The 17,172-nt window shown below is 46.1% G+C and overlaps 1 protein-coding gene across 2 annotated transcripts in view; it reads right to left on the minus strand.

The window, feature by feature from the left end:
- SH3TC2 (SH3 domain and tetratricopeptide repeats 2) overlaps positions 1-12,501 on the minus strand; it is a 49,422-nt gene extending 36,921 nt beyond the window's left edge. The window contains exons 1-3 of one of the 2 annotated variants that reach the window (XR_013813584.1): positions 12,228-12,501; positions 3,716-3,814; positions 122-249 (exon numbers count right to left, since the gene is read on the minus strand). Coding sequence is in view for 1 of the 2 variants with exons in the window: in XM_079772460.1 (XP_079628586.1) it covers positions 122-249; positions 3,716-3,814; positions 12,228-12,279 (279 nt within the window). In the remaining variant the exon portion in view is untranslated. The remainder of the gene's footprint in view (positions 1-121; positions 250-3,715; positions 3,815-12,227) is intronic. The other variant, XM_079772460.1, reaches the window with a different exon arrangement.
- Positions 12,502-17,172: the final 4,671 nt, after the last annotated feature.

Below are 17,172 nucleotides of genomic sequence, written 5' to 3' on the forward strand. Positions count from 1 at the left end.
CTGTTGAGCAGAGAATGTGTCCCTCATTTGTTTAGTCAGATGTTTTCTTGAGAGCCCACTTAGTTCCAGTGCTGTCTTAGGTGCTGAGAGCCTGGAGCAGAGGATACATGCCCAAGCTCACCTTAAACAGAGCACGCACCTCCTGGTCCTCATTCTCCAGAGCCCAGAGCCGCCTCCTGGCTGCTTCCTGCAAGGGGCCATTTACACACCTCCTGGAGCGGCTCTTCACACTGAAGGAGAGTGTCAGGTCTGAAAGAGAACAGGGAGAAGGATGAGGTTGGGAATGCAAAGGGAAGAAAGAACTAGATAAGCACCAGTGTCTCCCACATCTAAACCCTAGGACTGCCCTCCTTACTTAGAGATTACGGGTGATCTTAACGATCCTCGGCGCACCTCCTTTAAACTGTCCCCCAGAAAGAAATGCTGAAGTCCGGGATGCCCGGGAATCCCAGGACTTGGTGCACTTGGGTTGGTTATTTCTGCTGTGAGCCAGGTTATTCCTACGCTGCCTGGCACTGTGGTGACAGTGCCGGACACTGTCGCTGAACGTTCACCAAGCACATTAAGCATTCGCTGGAGAACCAGCAAGGACATATACTTCCTCCTGTAGATAACTTGTGAAAGTTTCTAACTATTTGTGTATTTAGAAAAATGTATTCATATGTCAAGTTTATGGATTATAATAGGTATGATATACTTTATGCATTTTACATACACACATACGTTGTCTCTAACCTGTCTCTTTCTGATAAGCATTTATTAATGTTTTTGAGTAACTGGTTAATTATTAAAATCTATCTTCAATTTCTTCAAATGGCACACTGAATACTGTGAGCAGACGCTGTTTTAAGTGCCGGGACACAGAGGGAAGCCTACTGGCATGGGCCCTGTTTTCCTGGAGCTTGTACTCTTGGCAGGGCCAGGTCCGCAAACTCAAGAACTTCCTATGGAGGCAGTGCTATGAGAACATGTACCAGGGTAAAGGGGCAGAGTGACGGGGCACTTGGAGGTGGGGTGTGCCTTTGGGCAGCGTTGTCAGGAAAGGCCACTCTCAGGAGGTTCATCTTAGAACTGCACCTCGCCATGTGTCTTCTTTAGACAATCAGTAGCAATGCCAATAATAATTATCAAACACAATAAAGCAAGAAGGCGCTGGGCTGGATAATCACAGAAGTCTCTCTTCCAGCCCAAACTTGCTAGGACCTTGGCAATTCCCAATCACATTAGAAATGGCCTCTATCACACAGGCCTGGGTCCACAGGGCAGTCCTGGGCCCCAACCATGGAGAGGCCTGTCTTTAACCCAGAAGTCCTGAACCCAGCTCCAACATGACATGCGCAACTGACCTGGCATTGGTGTGAACTTCAGTTGGATGTTTGTTGCCTTCCGTTCCTCCCTGGCCTGTGTTCTAATCTCATCCAAGCCCTGCATCGTCGGCAGCCAGGTCCACCCTCCGTCGGGCAGCCCCTCTGCACACTGATCTCTAGGAGGAGGGGATGTCCGGGGGGAGGAGTCACACAGACCTGGGCTCAAGGCTTGGCTCTGCCCTTGCTAACTGCACCACCTGAGCAGTTAATTACTTCCCTATGCTTGACTTTTCTCATTAGCAAAATGGCTTTTAGAGTACCTATCCCACAGGGGTTTGCAGAGGCTTACTAAACAAGATTATGCACATGGAGATTTTGTCTGGTGCCTGGTACATTCTAAATGTTCACTAAACACATTAAGCATTAGCTGTTGCCTCTCGCAAATCCCCACGCCCACCCCAGTACTCCAGCAATTACTGCTCTCACTGCCCTCATCGGTCACACCTATAGTTAACCTTGACTCTGAGTCTCTGATTCCTTTTCACCAGACTTGTCTGTTCTGTTCTTGCAAAACCTAATCCAAACTCCCCTCTGGAATCTCTCTGGTCATGGCACCTGGTGACTGACAGCCCCCCTCTATATAGATCCCCTTGCCACACATGCCCATGCACCCCTGGATATGAAACGCTAAAGACCAGGATGTAAATAAGCAAACAGGTTTTGAGATCTCAGCCAGTGAGAGCTAATACTCGGAGCGGAGCCTCTGGGCCCACTGCGGGATCCTGCAGTGCCCTCTGCGTCACCAGAGAGGGGCGAAGTCAAGTTCACTCTAGTTCACGGAGAAGTGCATTTTGTCATATTTATGTTTGGTATTTTAATCATAATATTGTATCTGATGGATTCTGTCTGCAACTCTTCCTTATGAAGGAGAGGTTGGCAGTGGGAGGCGAGTCCCCCCTTCTCTCCCCATGACCTTCCTGGAAGCAGCGCCCTGGCAGAAAACACTGAAAAAAGAATCAGTTCAGCCTTGGTTGATTAAGTTTCACCTACACATACCCCTTGTTCACTGGCCTTGGCCTCTGGGCACAGATAAGGCAAAATGCTGACTCCATTGTGTTCATGAAACAGCAGATGGTGATGCAGCTTTTGGCGGGGATGGCCCCAGCTGACAGGCAGACAAGCAGATTGACACAAAAGAAGGAAGTGGAGGGTAAGGTTTTGCTTATTGCCAACCTAGCAGTTTGACAGAATTTGGAATTAGGAAAAGAACAAACCTGGTAAGACACTTATACAATATCGATTTACATGATTTATATCCTTTAGAACATGCATAATGTAAACCTTTTCCACAAACCTGTTGTCTGCTGGAGAGAAATACATGATTGGAGGGGCCGTGGAGCGTGTGGTTGTGAAAAAGGACCGGGGTTTGAATACCTTTCTCATCACCTATTAGCTGTGGCAGTGGGGAAGTTGCCTCCCTCTCTGAGACTCGGTTTGCCACCTCGGAATGAGGAGTGTGGCGCCACCTCCCCGAGGTGAGCAAGGCAGGATGGGCACAACACACCAGGATCACTTAGCACACACTTGGCACAAGGTTTGCCCTCAAAAAAGGCCCCTTTTACTACACAACAAAAACTGAGTCTTCTACAGGTTTATCCTCAGAGTCTCACGTACAAGGGTCAGCCCAGGAGTAGCTCTCTGATGACAACTCTCCCTTTGCCAGCTTCCCTGAGGTCTCTTAAGGGGACCCTTGTGAGAGGCATGCATCAAGAATAAGATTTTTTTCACATTAATTTCAAAATCTTTTTCTGCTTCTGAACAATTCATACAGATGCCCTTCTGATCAGTCAATCACCTCACACATTCAACCATTTATTCACTTATTCATTACGTTAACAAATGTTTATTGAGAACTTACAATGTACAAGGTGGTGTCAGGTAGTATAGAGAATACAAATATGACTGCTACATATTTATTCAACTATTGCTGTATTTATTTACCAGACATTTTCTGAGCACCAGCTATGTACAGGTAATTCTTTTAGATACCATGTAGAATACATAGTTATTTAGAAAAAAATTACCCCTGATTTTAAAATTTAACCAAATTAACTTTTGTTAGTACTAGAAGTATGAATGGAGCTCCTAATATGTGCCAGATTGTGAAGAGCTTTGAGTATCAGCCTGAGGAGGTTTAACTTAATCTTGTAGTCAATGGAGAGCATTGGAAGACTGGTAAGGCAATGTCATATCAAGGTCATGCCTACAGGATGAATTTTGTGGGGTCCTAACAAGGAGAAGAGGAAGGGAGCCTGCAGATGGGAGTGGCAAGGAGATTACTGCAGTATTCTACATGGAAAATGTTTTGTTTGTTTTTAAAATAGGGTTTGTCTTCGGAGTTTAGATACCTGGAATCATGTTCTGTAACTGGAAACATTTTTCCTTATCTTCAGGTGAGGATATAAACTCACTCGATATGGCTGGATCCTTGGAAAGAGTTTCTTTACCTGGAAGAGATGAAATGCAAGATCATTGTGAAAGTGTAAGCAAGTTATAAACAAGGACTGAGAGCTCTTTCTCCAGGGCTGGTGGCATGGAAAACTCCTATCATCATTGCCTTATAATTACTTAGTACTCAACTATGATCCAAAAACAAACAAACTGTCACACATGCCATCTCAATCATGCAACAGTCACAGTTTCCCCGTTTTATTAAAATAGAAACAGATTTCCACCCACAGGCCAGACTGAGTCCCTTGGCAGTGCACTGGAAGTGCAGAATATATGTTGAGTCAACAAGGTCATCATAGATCTGACTACAGCATTGTGTAAGGACAACAGAAGTGCTGGAGCAGAACAAGCGAGAGTGGCATTGTTGGGGAGATGGCTGGGGCATGGCTATAATAATCCTGAAACATATGAATGTCCCCAGACTGTCCTCTGTCTGCCCACTAAATAGAGTCCTGTATGGGATGTCTCTCCTCCCCAGCTCTTCAAATGTTTCTGTCTTTGCAGCTATAGAATTGGAGTGAAAAGGATAAAAAAGAAGATTGTGACACAGGCCAGAGATAGGGAGAAGGCTACTTTGATGGCAGAGAGTTGAAAAAAGAAGAGAGTGTGGCTAAAAAGCATGAGGCAATAAATACATACAGGGTGTGCCAAAAAAAAGTATACATATTTTGAATAATTATTAATTCCAATGGGTTAAATTTGAAAAGAAAGAAAGATCAATTGAACTATCAGCTGTTTAAGTGTGTGTACATTTTTGGGGATATCCTGTACATGTAAAAAAAAAAAGAATAGAGAGGAATTTCACAAGTATGGCTATGGAAAGTGGGTCTCCTTTATGGCATCCCCCAAATATGAGAGAACTCAAGTCCTTAACACATTACTTTTGATTACTCTATTCTTTTGACCATGATATTGCTCAAGGACTATAGCATGGGGTCTGAATCATATATTACCTGGCCCTGAAAAGAGGGGTTAGCAATCTTGGCAATTACTGTTCAAGTCACTCATTTAATCCCCCCCATTTCTTCTCTTGCACAATGGTGGTGGGTCAAAGTCAAGCAGGCTACCAGGTTTTCACTCTAGACCTTTGCTGCTGGTGATGCAGCCCAAACATGATAAATAATAGGGCAACCATGCTCCATCCGGTCACAGCCGGTTCACACTGAACCCAAATCCTCATCTTGCTGCATGTAGTCTGTGCCTCCTTCTGTGCCTGTGCAGCAAGGTTTTGAGATCCAAGTGGAGGACTTATCATTTCTTCATATAGAAAACAGTCAGTCCTTTTTTGGTGGTGAACACGGAGAATAAAGTGGATTTTGGCTTAAACTGGCAGAAGGAGGGGCCCATCAGCTCACAGCCCTTCATCCGGTAAATCTCGGTAGAGTTCAGTGCCAAAAGCTAAGCACCTTAGCTGGAAAGCTGGCGATAATGAGCTCTAGTTGAACAGGATCATTTCATAGTTCTACCCCCAGAAGCCAAAAGTAACTGTAGCAAAAGGACACTGGCTTGGGAATCATGAGACACGAGGTTGGGCACCATCAGATTCTCCCATACATCATTTAGGTGACCTTGGGCAAGACATTTCATGTGTCCATTTTTTGAGATTTCACTTTTCCCACCCATATATGAGGGATTGACCTAAATTAGTGCTTCTCGACATTGGCTGCCTATGTGAAGCACCCAGTTTGATTTTTTAAAATACCAGTGCCTACCCTCATCTCCATAAATGCTGATTTCTGTGGTTTGCAGTTAGCCCAGCCACAGGTATTTTTTTAAGTTCCCCAAATGCTTCTAATTTGAGTCCGTGTTAAGAACCACATGTCTACATCGGTGGTCCTCAAACTTTCATGTGCATGTGAATCACCTGGGGATATTAATAAAATGCAGATGCTGCTTCCGGAGTTGAGAGCCTGAGGGTCTGCATTTCTACCATGGTCCCAGGTGATGCTCCTGCTGGTCCCAGGGTCACACTCGGAGTGGCAGCCTGCTTCGCTACTCTAGGACAAAGTTTGGAAACTGGTAGACCAGAAGCCACAGGCCACAGAAAACCCACAAATATTTCTTCTTTTTCTTTTTTTTTTTTCCCTACACAGTGAATTTTAAAGTTTGAATTGCTTGGCATAATTTAGAAATTGGGATATTTTGCATAACTCAGATGCTTGGCTTTGCTTTGAGAACTGGAAGATCTACAGCCCGAGGCCCTCACTCTCAGTGGCAACAGTCAGCCGGGGCTGTGGTTGCTGCCGCTTTACAAGGCATTTGTTCTCCAGCCACACATCCCCCACACTGACAGCTCACTCATTTACCCTCCGCCTCAGCAAGCCCTGAGAGTGTATCCCTGTTATAGGATGATGAGGACCCATGGATGAGTCCACCTTGAAGAAGAAAGGCCAGGATGATGGCCCTGGTTTGGGGGGCAGGGAAGGAGGGTGGGTGCACAGCTCTTAAAGATGTGTGAGGTTTAGAGAAGAAAATTGCAGAATTTCACACAACACGCTTGTTTTGTAAAAGATACCTGTACAGAAAACTTGTAGGAAAAATATAGAAGAATATCTGTATGACTTGGAGTAGCCATTGATTTTCTAAATAGGATGGAAAAGCACTACTCACACACACACACAAAAATAATGGATAGCCCGGACAGCATGGCTCAGCGGTTGAGCATCGACCTATGAACTAGGAGGTCACGGTTCGATTCCCAGTCAGGGTACATGCCCAGGTTGTGGGCTCCATCCCCAGTGAGGGGCATGCAGAAGGCAGTCAATCAATGATTCTCTCTCATCATTGATATTTCCATCTCTCTCTCCCTCTCCTTCCCTCTCTGAAATTGATAAAAATATATTTAAAAAAGAAATAATGAATAAATTAGAATACATTTAAATTAGAAACTTCTGTTAATCAACAGATGCAATTAAGAGAGTAATAGATAAGTGACAGAGTAGAAGAAGATATAGACCATATGTATATTCATCAAAGAGCTAGAATCCAGAATATACAAAGAATGCTAATACATTTTTAATAGGTAGGCAATCTTCTAGAAAAATGGGCAACAAGCTTGGATAGACATTTTATCAAAAACAATATCTAAATGGCCAATACATTTATAAAAATGTTTTCAAGCTCATCAGGGAAATGAAAATTAAAATCACAATGAAACACCTTTACATAGGCCAGCTAAAATGAAAAAGACAGATAAAGCCAAGTGTTTGTAAGGATACTCATAAACTAGAACCCCATTTATGGCAAGTGTGTAAGAATAAGTTTTGAAAATTTTTACTTTGGAAAACTGAGAGTTTCAATTCAAGCTGAGCATATCCATTTATACACATGCATAAGATTCAGCAATTCCAATTTTGAGAAGATATATACTCAAAATAGTACACACATATGTTCACCAAAATATATCCACTGAAATATTCAGAGCAGCCGTATCCATAAGAACCAAGCCCTGCCAACAATACAGATGTCCATTTACACTAGATTGGATAAGTGAATGGTAGCATGTACAATTAAATACAGTGCAGCAATGGGAATAAATGAGTTACTGCCACAGAAAGCAGCACAGCTGGATATATTCCCCTTGTGGAAATTCAACAAGCTGTACACATCTAACTTTATGCACAATTCTGTATAAATGGTAAATTTTAATAAAAGGATAAATTTTAAAATATTCCTGGCACCCTTCTCTACCTAGTCTACCTCAGAATATATAGGGGTAGACTGGGATGTGTGTTTTTAATTAGACGTCGGGGATTTCCGATGTCCTCTAGAGCAGCGGTCGCCAACCTTTCGGACCTCACGGACCACCAGTGGTCCACGGACCACCAGTTGGCAACCGTGGCTCTAGAGTGTATAGAGGCAGCCAATTCACTGGATACCTTGGGATGCGTGAGCCAGAGGCCAGCTCCTTGAGAAACAATAAGGAATCTGGGGCATGAGAGTGAGTTTTATAATAGGAAGAGCAGTTAATAGTTGCACAGGATTTATAGTCACAAAGCTTTTTCATATATGGAATTACATAAAATTCGACATGAAGGAATTTCAAGATCTGAGCTGGGCCTTGTGAAAGAACCGGACACTATTGAAGGCAACAAAAAACTATTGTGTAGAATAAAGTACTTTAGGGGAAATATATGGTATTTTAATGACTGAAAGGAAATAACCCAAAAGGTCCATGGTGGCTATTGCTGAGTTGTTTTAAATTATCTTTCCTATACTTCTGCCTACTTTCCAAATATTCTGTATTGTCTTCTAACACTAGAAGCAGGTGAAGCAGTGTCTGAGAACAAAGACTCTGCAATCAGAAAGTCCTGGACTCCAAGCCCGGCTTCTTCATTAGCTTAGCCATGTGACCTACGAGAGCCCAGTTTCTGTGGCTCAGATGAGGCTGCCTCCCTTCATCCCTAACTCCAAATGTGATCACAGGACTCAGCCTAAGTGAATCGAGTATGCTCTGCCGTAGCCATGCAGCCCAAGTTAAGCCAATGAAAACTGGCCGTACGACCCTCACCAGCACTCTTAGGGAAGAGAAGATTTCTTTCCACTGAACTTGAAGCTGTGAATATGACAGTGTGGAGCTGCAGGTCCCACACAGAGAGAAAGCCTGCCTGAGGATGAGACCAACCTAGTACAAATAGAGCTGAGGAAAGATAACTTCCTGACAACATTTTTTGGACATCTTGATGAAGCTATACCTGAAACAAATAACCTCCGCACTTTTCATTTATGACTCAATAAATTACTTTCTGGAAGCTACTTTCTTTATTATTAATATTGGTTAGAGTTACTAATACTTAATTCAGAAAACACTGAGATTTATTTAAAGACTATCAAACTACTCTCCAAAGTGGCTGTAGCATTTTGCTTCTCATTAGCAATATGTGAGAGCTCCAGTTGCTCCACATTCTCACCAATACTTGACTGTATTGCTCGTTTTCATTTTAGCCATTCTATAGATGCTCAATTTCATCTCATTATTTCAGTTTGCATTTTCCTAATAACTAATGATGCTGAGCATTTTTTTTTCATGTGCTCATTTGCCATCCATATATTTTCTGAATGACAGGGAACTGTGACAGAGTCGGGTGCCACACAGATCACTGGGTGCAGACCTTGCTGTTTCCACTACATGAACCTGACCTTGGAAATCTGAGGTCTAAAGTCTCTAATCCGGGAAACCTCTAACTCACAGAAACTTGCTGGAAATGAGAATCCACTCCCATTTCTCCTATCTCACCCTGGCATTCTCCTTCAATCTCCTATTATTACACTGATGATTAGTATTTACCAAAAAGGTTGAAAGGGAAGTTACAAACAGGATCAATGTAGGCAAATATCTCTCTCCCACAGCAACTGTTTAAGGGTGTAAGTCTGCCAAATTTCTTCAAGAATGTGTTGAAAATAAGGAGAAAGCTTTTGAACTGACAAACTTCGATGTGGCTTGCTCTGTACTCCTACGTGAGCAACTGTAGTTTATTAAACAATGGCAAGAACATTTAAGGGTCCCAGAAGTCAGCGACGATGGCAATTGACCAGTAACTCACCCTCTCGGCGCCTGCAGTCAGGAGATTTACGTGAGCAAATGAGAGACATCACAGGGAACTAATGCTGCAGGCAGCATGCACGTGTGAGAACGCAGCATGCACGTGTGAGAACGCAGCATGCCTGGGGTTGTCAGAGCCAACATCAGTCATTGTGTCACACAGCAGCAAGCCAGCTGGGCAGCCAGCCAGGCCTCAGTTCTATCAAGAACCTTGTCCTTTGCTGCCTCCCTTACCCCTGAGGACTGTTGATCCTCACTGTTTACTCCCACTTAAACAGACACAATGGCAGAAGCAGCCAAAGAATTACAAGCACAGACTCCTAGTCCTACAGAGTCAGGAATTAGGAAGAAGGAACGCTGGAGTGGTCCCTACTAGCTAACAATGTAACAGCCCACGATTACTGAGGGGTTTTCAGAAGCCAGACCCTGTGCTAAATCCATGAGATGAATGATCTGATTTAACCCTCACAAATGCTCCATTAGATACTACCATTAGATCCAGTTTACAGACAGGAAAACTGAGGTTTGACAAATAGAATGCAGAAATAAAATGAAGTCACTAGAGTCAAGATGCAAAATAACTAAAAGCAAGTAGGTTGAGGTATGAGGAAACAGTTCTATTCTTGTTTTAATGAGCCTGGGAACCTACACCTTTGAACTTTCCAGTCTTGTGTCAATACATGATATCCATCAAACCTCCAGATAACCCTCTGATTACCCCTTAAAGGGCTAAGGAAAGAGTGTTCACAACACCTGACATCCATTATCCAGACCACCAGTCCTCTAGAGGATCAGCATCTTGGATCCATACTGAGTCTAAGAATGCAGAACCAATTCTTCTCAAGAATGTACTCCTCACTGTACTTGCTTCTTCACACCACTCTGGGTATTGCTTAGTTGTGTTTTCAGTTTGCACACCTCAAGACCCTTGAATAAATGTTTATCTTTTCTTTCTAGCCAAAGACTCCTGTTATATTTACGCTCATTCGACACATTCAAAGAATATAAGAGACTTGCCCAATGTCACACAATTATTAAGTCACTCCAGGATGTGTCTCATATTTTGTTCCATTTTTCTAGGATAAATAGGAGCACCTAGAAGGGGATGTTTATGTCAATTGGCCTCAGACCTACAACACTTCTATCAACACCCTAAGAAAAGGCCCTGACAAGTATGGAGAACAATATGGGAGGGTGTCATGAAAAGCCTCAATAGAAATAAATAGCAAGCTGACTCTTGGTGAAAAAGTGAATCTAGGATGCCAACCAATTATTAATAGCAAAGTCAAGTAAACCAATAAAATAACTGAATGATAGTGTTGGAGAAGTTTGAGGTTGTTTTTCTCAATAGTGGTTGGTTGGTGGGTTTGAACTGTAGAATTCTATTATATGAAATCTTGGGCTGAAGGACAGGGCATCAAACAGAAGCAGAGTTGCTGCATCAGCAGCTGAGGTCAGGGAGCAGGAGCAGAGGTCCCAAGACACCGCCCAGGGCGAGTTCACAACCCCCTCATTTTACAGATGAGCAAACGGAGGCCTAGAGAAAGATTGTGATGTGCCGGGGCCATAGACATGAAATTGATGTGGCTGACATTTATTGTGCTTAATCAACTGTGTACCAGGTTGTTTCACATGTAGTCTTAATCCTCACACAACCCTATGAGGAAGACAGTCATACCATAAAATCTACACGAGGAAATTGACACGCAGAGAGGTTAAGTAAATTGCTCAACTCAAGTCAAGGAACGGAGATGAAACCTAGGCATTCTGGCCTCAAAGGCCAGGTGATTAACCGTGATGATGCCTGCCTCAGTGGCATTGCTTAGGGGGTTGTTTACTTATAATTTATAGATCTGGGGTGGCCTTAGTCTGGGAGCCTCTCCCTGCTGGAGGTGCCAAGGTGCTCAGGCTCCAGAACACGGCTACTTCCCATTCACTTTGGCATTGGCCAGCCCAAGTAACAGGACACCCGGGGAGTCATCTGCCAGAGAGTAGAAAGCTTTGTCTAGGGGTTCTCCTGGGCTCCCGCTCCAAGGAGCCATGGTGGTGCTCCAGGAAGAGATATGTCAGCAAGAGTTAGGAATGGTTCCTTGTGTGATGCTCTTCTATCTCCTCCCTAGCTCTCCCCCAATTCAATTACCCCCACCCCAAAGCTGCCATTTGTCCTGATAAATGCCATTCACAAGACCGCAGAGCCTCACCTTGGGCCTGCTCTGAAGAGAAGAAAGGAACTTGCATTAGGGTGACTGACCATCCAGGTGTGCCTGGGACTGTCCCAATTTTAGCCTTGACTAGAGCCTGGGGGAGCCCTCCTCCAGGGATGCTGGTCAGCCAATGACAATCTCAATGACTCGGCAATCTCTTAGAGCAATAATTCTCCGTGGCTTCAAGTTGACGTACCAAAAAAAGTATATCACACTGCAACAGGTAGGAGGCAGGAAACGCCTGTTTTTCCTCAGTAACAGCAACCCTGACGAAAATAGGGTTTGAGGGATGTAGGCCAAGTTTATGACCACCCATGAGCCCCAGAGGAACTCACAGCCTGAGCTTTCTTCCTGACCTAGGGAATCTTGGGAAGAAAGGAAGGAAGGGCTTAGTCACACCCTGGGAGTGGCAGCCAAGAGCAACACTGCTCCTCGCAGAGCCAGCTCCCAGCCTCTCTCTTCAGGAAAAGTAGATGCTTCCCGAGCTTTATGCCCTTTTACAAAGCCAGAGTGACAAACACTGAAGGAGGGAGGAGGGAGCCGGAAAGCACAACCATCTCCCCAACTTTGGAAGAGCAACTTCCCCACCCCAGCAGACCCCTGAGCTTTCACTGAACCAACACCTCAGCCAAGACACAGGCCAGGGCCCCCCAGGAAACTCACCTGGGCCCCAGGACAGACTCCGCTCCCTGGGGATGCAGAAGCAGCCACCCATGTGTTCACCATCCTCCACGGGCCGAGGACCCTGAGAACACCAGCCAGAAGAGCACTGCCAGGGCACAGCCTCCCCACGGTGTTCCTCCTCCCGCCTACTCCCTGGCACACGAGGGACCAAGGCCCCGGCTCAATGCACAATGCAGCCTTTGAAATCCCGGCTGCAGCAGGAGGCCCAGGGAGGATGGGAGGGGCTGCCCAGCCCTCAGGCCCCACAGTCCTTCCACTGCCAGGCCTCTGCCTGGGAGCAGAGCTCCTCCCTGCCTCTCTGCAGACTGCTTCATGCCTATCAGGCTGTGGCACATTCCTGGCATTCTAAGACTCAGATACACAGTTGGTCCTTGTGGGGGCAGCCAGAGCGGAGGAGGAGGGCAGAGAGCACCAGGAACCAGGCTGCTGTTCTTGCTCCCTCTCTGACTGACTTGGCTTCACTGACTGGCCTGCCACGGGGAAAGGGATTCCCCACCCAGCCTCTCTCTGCAATCACCTCCCGTGGTATCTGCATGAAGCTGAAGCAGGGGCTGCAGGTGCAGCATCTCACCTCAACCCCAGCAGCATCAGTGAGCCAACTGCCTGCTGGTGAAGGTGCAACGCCCCAGCCCGGGCTCCCAAGGTCCTGGTCAGAAGGAATCCGGGAAATCGCCTGATGTAGCCCAGCGTCTTACAGGTGAGAGGGTGGAGGACAGGGCATGTTAAGGCTACAGTATGCACAAAAATACTGGTCACACGGACCAACCTCTTTTCCATTTTGGATAGTCAGCAGAGCAGGGGAATGCAATTGACACAGTGTGGCTGAATCTCAGAAAACCTCTCGTGACATCTCCCAAAGGGGATGGAGGAAATATGGCTGGATGCCAACAAGGTTAGACATAGGCACAGGTGATCGAACAACCATGCCCAAGGATCACTCGTTACTTAATGTTTCTTTAATGCCAAGAGCAAAGGTCAGTGGTGAGTGGTCCAAGAGTGAGGAGGTGTGGGCCGAGAGAAAGCAGGGTCCTGACAGCCGGCCTTGTGGGCTACTTGGAGGATGGACTTGAGGTCCCTCTCGCAAGTACTTTAAGCAAGGAGGTGGCCTGGTCAAGTTCAATTCTGGAAGGAGCACTGGGGTGACAATGGGAAGGATGGCCCAGGGGTCCGTCTCACTGGAGTGGTCGGGAGTGTCCATCGCACACACCAGCTCAACCCCAGGTGACAGCATTTGACTGTGTCTCTGAAGTCTGGCTTCCGTTTCAAACCTGACCCATCTTGACTCCCAGTTTATTATGGACCAGGCGCTCATTATACATCACTTCACTTAAATCCCATAATGTAGGCATTATCACCTCTATTCGTGAGAAACTAATGGAGAGGGGTGTACAATTTGTCTAAGGCCCTGCCATGTATGGTGTCAGATTCAGGACTTTATCTTGAGCCAGGTCTCCTTGCTTCCACAGCCCAGGGCTTCACTCTTCTGATTATGGGCTCTTTTCGTGACTCCACTGAGGAAAGATTAGGCTGGGGCAGGCGGGGGCGGGGGCGGGGGCAGGGATCACAGGATCCCTGGGGCGGAAGAAGAGGGGGGTGGGGGCAGGGGCAGGGATCACAGGATCTCTCTGATCACAGCACCACATGCAGGATGTTTAAAGCATCTACTTCCCATAATGTGTCCCACACCTCTCCCCTCACCAAGGAATGGTGTTGAAGTATGAATTAGGATGTTTTCTTGGGCCCAAGATAAAAGGGCAAGGGCTTCTTTAGAAAGCAGCCACTAGAAATGTGAGGAGGTATTATGTGAGAATCAGACAGTGACGAGAAACCATGGTCTATCTTGCACATGGCAGCAAATGCTCAGACTTGTCATTTCTCCTTGACTTGCCTGCACACCATTCTCATACAGGCACAGTGATAGAGATCAGAAATGGTAAATGATTCAGATCAGCCAAAGGAAGGTCATCTGTCATAGATGACAGACACCCTGAAGCAGTGGACTGAGACACACATTTTGGCAAATCTGAAATAAATGGTCCATTCTAGATAAAGTCATTGCTTCTCTTGAGATACAAGAAACTAGTGCTATTCTGCTCTGGCTAGCTCAGATGAATTAACCAGAACAAAGAGCTTTCCAGGCAGAGAGAGTAGCAAGTGCAAAGGCCCTGAGGCTGGACCATGTGTGGCATGTTAAAGGAAAAGCATGTGTGACTGGAGTCCAGTGAGGCAGGGCAGGGTACAGAGATGAGGTCAAAGAAAGCAGCAGGAGGTTAGAATGTGTAGGACCTAGAAAGCCATCTAAGGACTTTAGCTTTTACTCTGGGTGAGATGGGAGCCAACGGAGGACACTAAATAGAGGAGTCCTATAATTGACTTAGTGTTTTAAAGGGTCACCCTGGCTGCTCCTTAGAAAATAAGCTCAGCTGGCATTCCAGGTATGCAGCAATTGTGACGTCCGGGGGAGAGATGATGATGGCTTGAACAAGAGTGAAGTTAGTGGAAGTGGTGACAGGGGCTTAGGTGTTTGACATGTTTTTCAATGAAAAGTATATTAGGCAAGGTTCTCCAGAGAAACAGATCCAGTAGAATATATAGTACCCTGTGGTGCCAGGAGGGCACTGCCCAGTCTCAGGAGAAGCCCCTGCGAGGCTTCCAGCAGTGAGGGACATGGTGTAATACTCCCTGGTGTGTGGCTAGACATTCTGGTTTGTCATGGAAACCAGACATCCAGACTTTCAGACTAATCCAGAATCTCTTCCCAAGCACTGTGTTGGGCCAATACTTCAGGGCAGACAAACATGTCTGCCAATCAAATCCAGCCCAAGAGCAGCCTGTTTGCCCCTTTGGATATACAACTGAATCATTTTCCTTGGAAAATTTTACCATCTAGTTGAGATAATAAGATATGCTCTTAAGTGCTATAGTTTAAGAGAAAAACTAAAAGTCCATGTGGTGGGTGGAACTGTGCCCCCAAAAAATAACATATTGAAGACTTAACACCCAGTACCTTAGAATGTGACTTTATTTGGAAATAGGATTGTTGTAGATGTAATTATTTAAGTTAAAATGAATTCACACTGGAGTAGGGTAGACTCCTAATCCAATACGACTTGTGTCCTTAATAAACAAACAAACAAACAAACAAACAAACACCCTGTGAAGAGATAGAGACACACAGGAGAAGCCCAGCTGACCACGAAGGGAGGGATATTAGAGCGATACGGCTGTGAGCCAAGGACCGCCAGCAAACCACCAGACACCAGGAAGAGGCAAGGGAGGCTTCTCCCTAGGAGTCATGGGGAGCACAGCCATGCAGACGCACCTTGATTTTGGACTTCTAGCCTCCAGAATCATGACACAATATATGTCTGTTGTCTTAAGCCACCGTGGTAGTTTGTAAGGGCAGCCCTAGGAAACCAATACAGACCACATGAGCGATAAGCACACCATACCACCTATTCACCCTCTACTGGAAACATGAACTTGGGAATCATTAGTATACAGAGACAATATTGGTGATATGAGCAGAAAGTTAGCACGTCCCAAAGGGAAAAACAAAGAAATCTTCATGGAGGAGGTGGCATGTGACTAGGGGTTTTGAAGCAAGGAATTTGACAGGAGGTGGGAAGAGCATCCCAGATTGAGGAAAACCCATTTACAAATGTGCTAAGATTGCATTGGAGACAAGTTTAGGGGAAAGTAATTCCATGTGAATTAATACGGAATGATGTTGCATCTTCTCATTCATTCATCATTTGTCTATTTTTCCTCAAGCATTAATAATAAAATAATCTATATATATAAAAGCCCAGTGACCGAATGGCAGAACGACCAGAACGACTGGTCGACCAGTCGCTATGATGCGCACTGACCACCAGGGGGCAGACACTCAACGCAGGAGCTGCCCCCTGGTGGTCAGTGCACTCTCACAGTGGGAGCGCTGCTCACAGGCCCAGGGTGAAGCGGAATCTCTTCACCTATCAAACACCTGAGACAATCCAGACTCTGGCTTGACCCCACCAGCTAATACAGGGCCTCTAAGGTGTGTTCTAGAAAGAGGGCGTGGAGTTGTCATAGGCAGATGGCAAGAGGGGATGTGACTGTGGACCCTCTGGGGAGGCTGCCCTAATGGCTGAGGATCCTGGAGCACGGCTGCCTTGAACATCCCCGGTGGTGTCACCAACCTGGCATCACACATCAAGGACATTCACTGAGTGGCTTTGGGGTGCAAAGCTCTCCACCAGGTCCCTCCAGGACATAGAACATGCCTTTACCCAAGACATTACCCAGAAATATCAGCTCAGACTAATTTCCTCATTCAGCAGCCGCTCAGAGGGTGGGTCCACAGCCACTTGGCTGACCGGGCTGAGCAGCGCTCCCACAGTGGGCCAATCCCTGGAGGCCATGACCCCCACCAGTGCATGAATCCGTGCACTGGGCCTCTAGTAATAATAATAAAGGCTTACTGAGCTTTTATTATATGCTCATGTGAAAAGTCCACCTTTAATCTTCACGCACCTACCTAAGTCTGAGCGACTTGCCCAGCTCATTCAGCTGACAGGCACATCAGAGCCCTCACCACTCTAGTTACTGCCTGACGAGTGTCAGGGAGACCCATGCAGGTCTGTGGTGGAGGGGCCTGGCAGCCATCAGAAGGCTCAGGTGACCAGGTTATGGGCGGGGTGCTCTCCAGACTTTCCTCTGCGAAGGAGGGGAAATGTGCCCTTGCCCAGGGTCAGCTGAGGAACAGGTCCTGCAGCTCAGGGCAGGAGGTGGGGCTGCTGACCTGCTGAACCAGGAACAGGTCACCAAGCTGCTGGCCCTGACCTCGCCCAGAGCAGCTGACGGCTCTTTCCCAAAAGGCAGTTTCCTGTTTCTTGGCTCCCGCAGCAAACCCGGGGTCAAGAGCAGGCAACCAAAGCCT

The sequence above is a fragment of the Cnephaeus nilssonii genome, assembly GCF_951640355.1.
Source record: "Cnephaeus nilssonii genome assembly, chromosome: 5".
NCBI classification, from domain to species: domain Eukaryota; kingdom Metazoa; phylum Chordata; class Mammalia; order Chiroptera; family Vespertilionidae; genus Cnephaeus; species Cnephaeus nilssonii.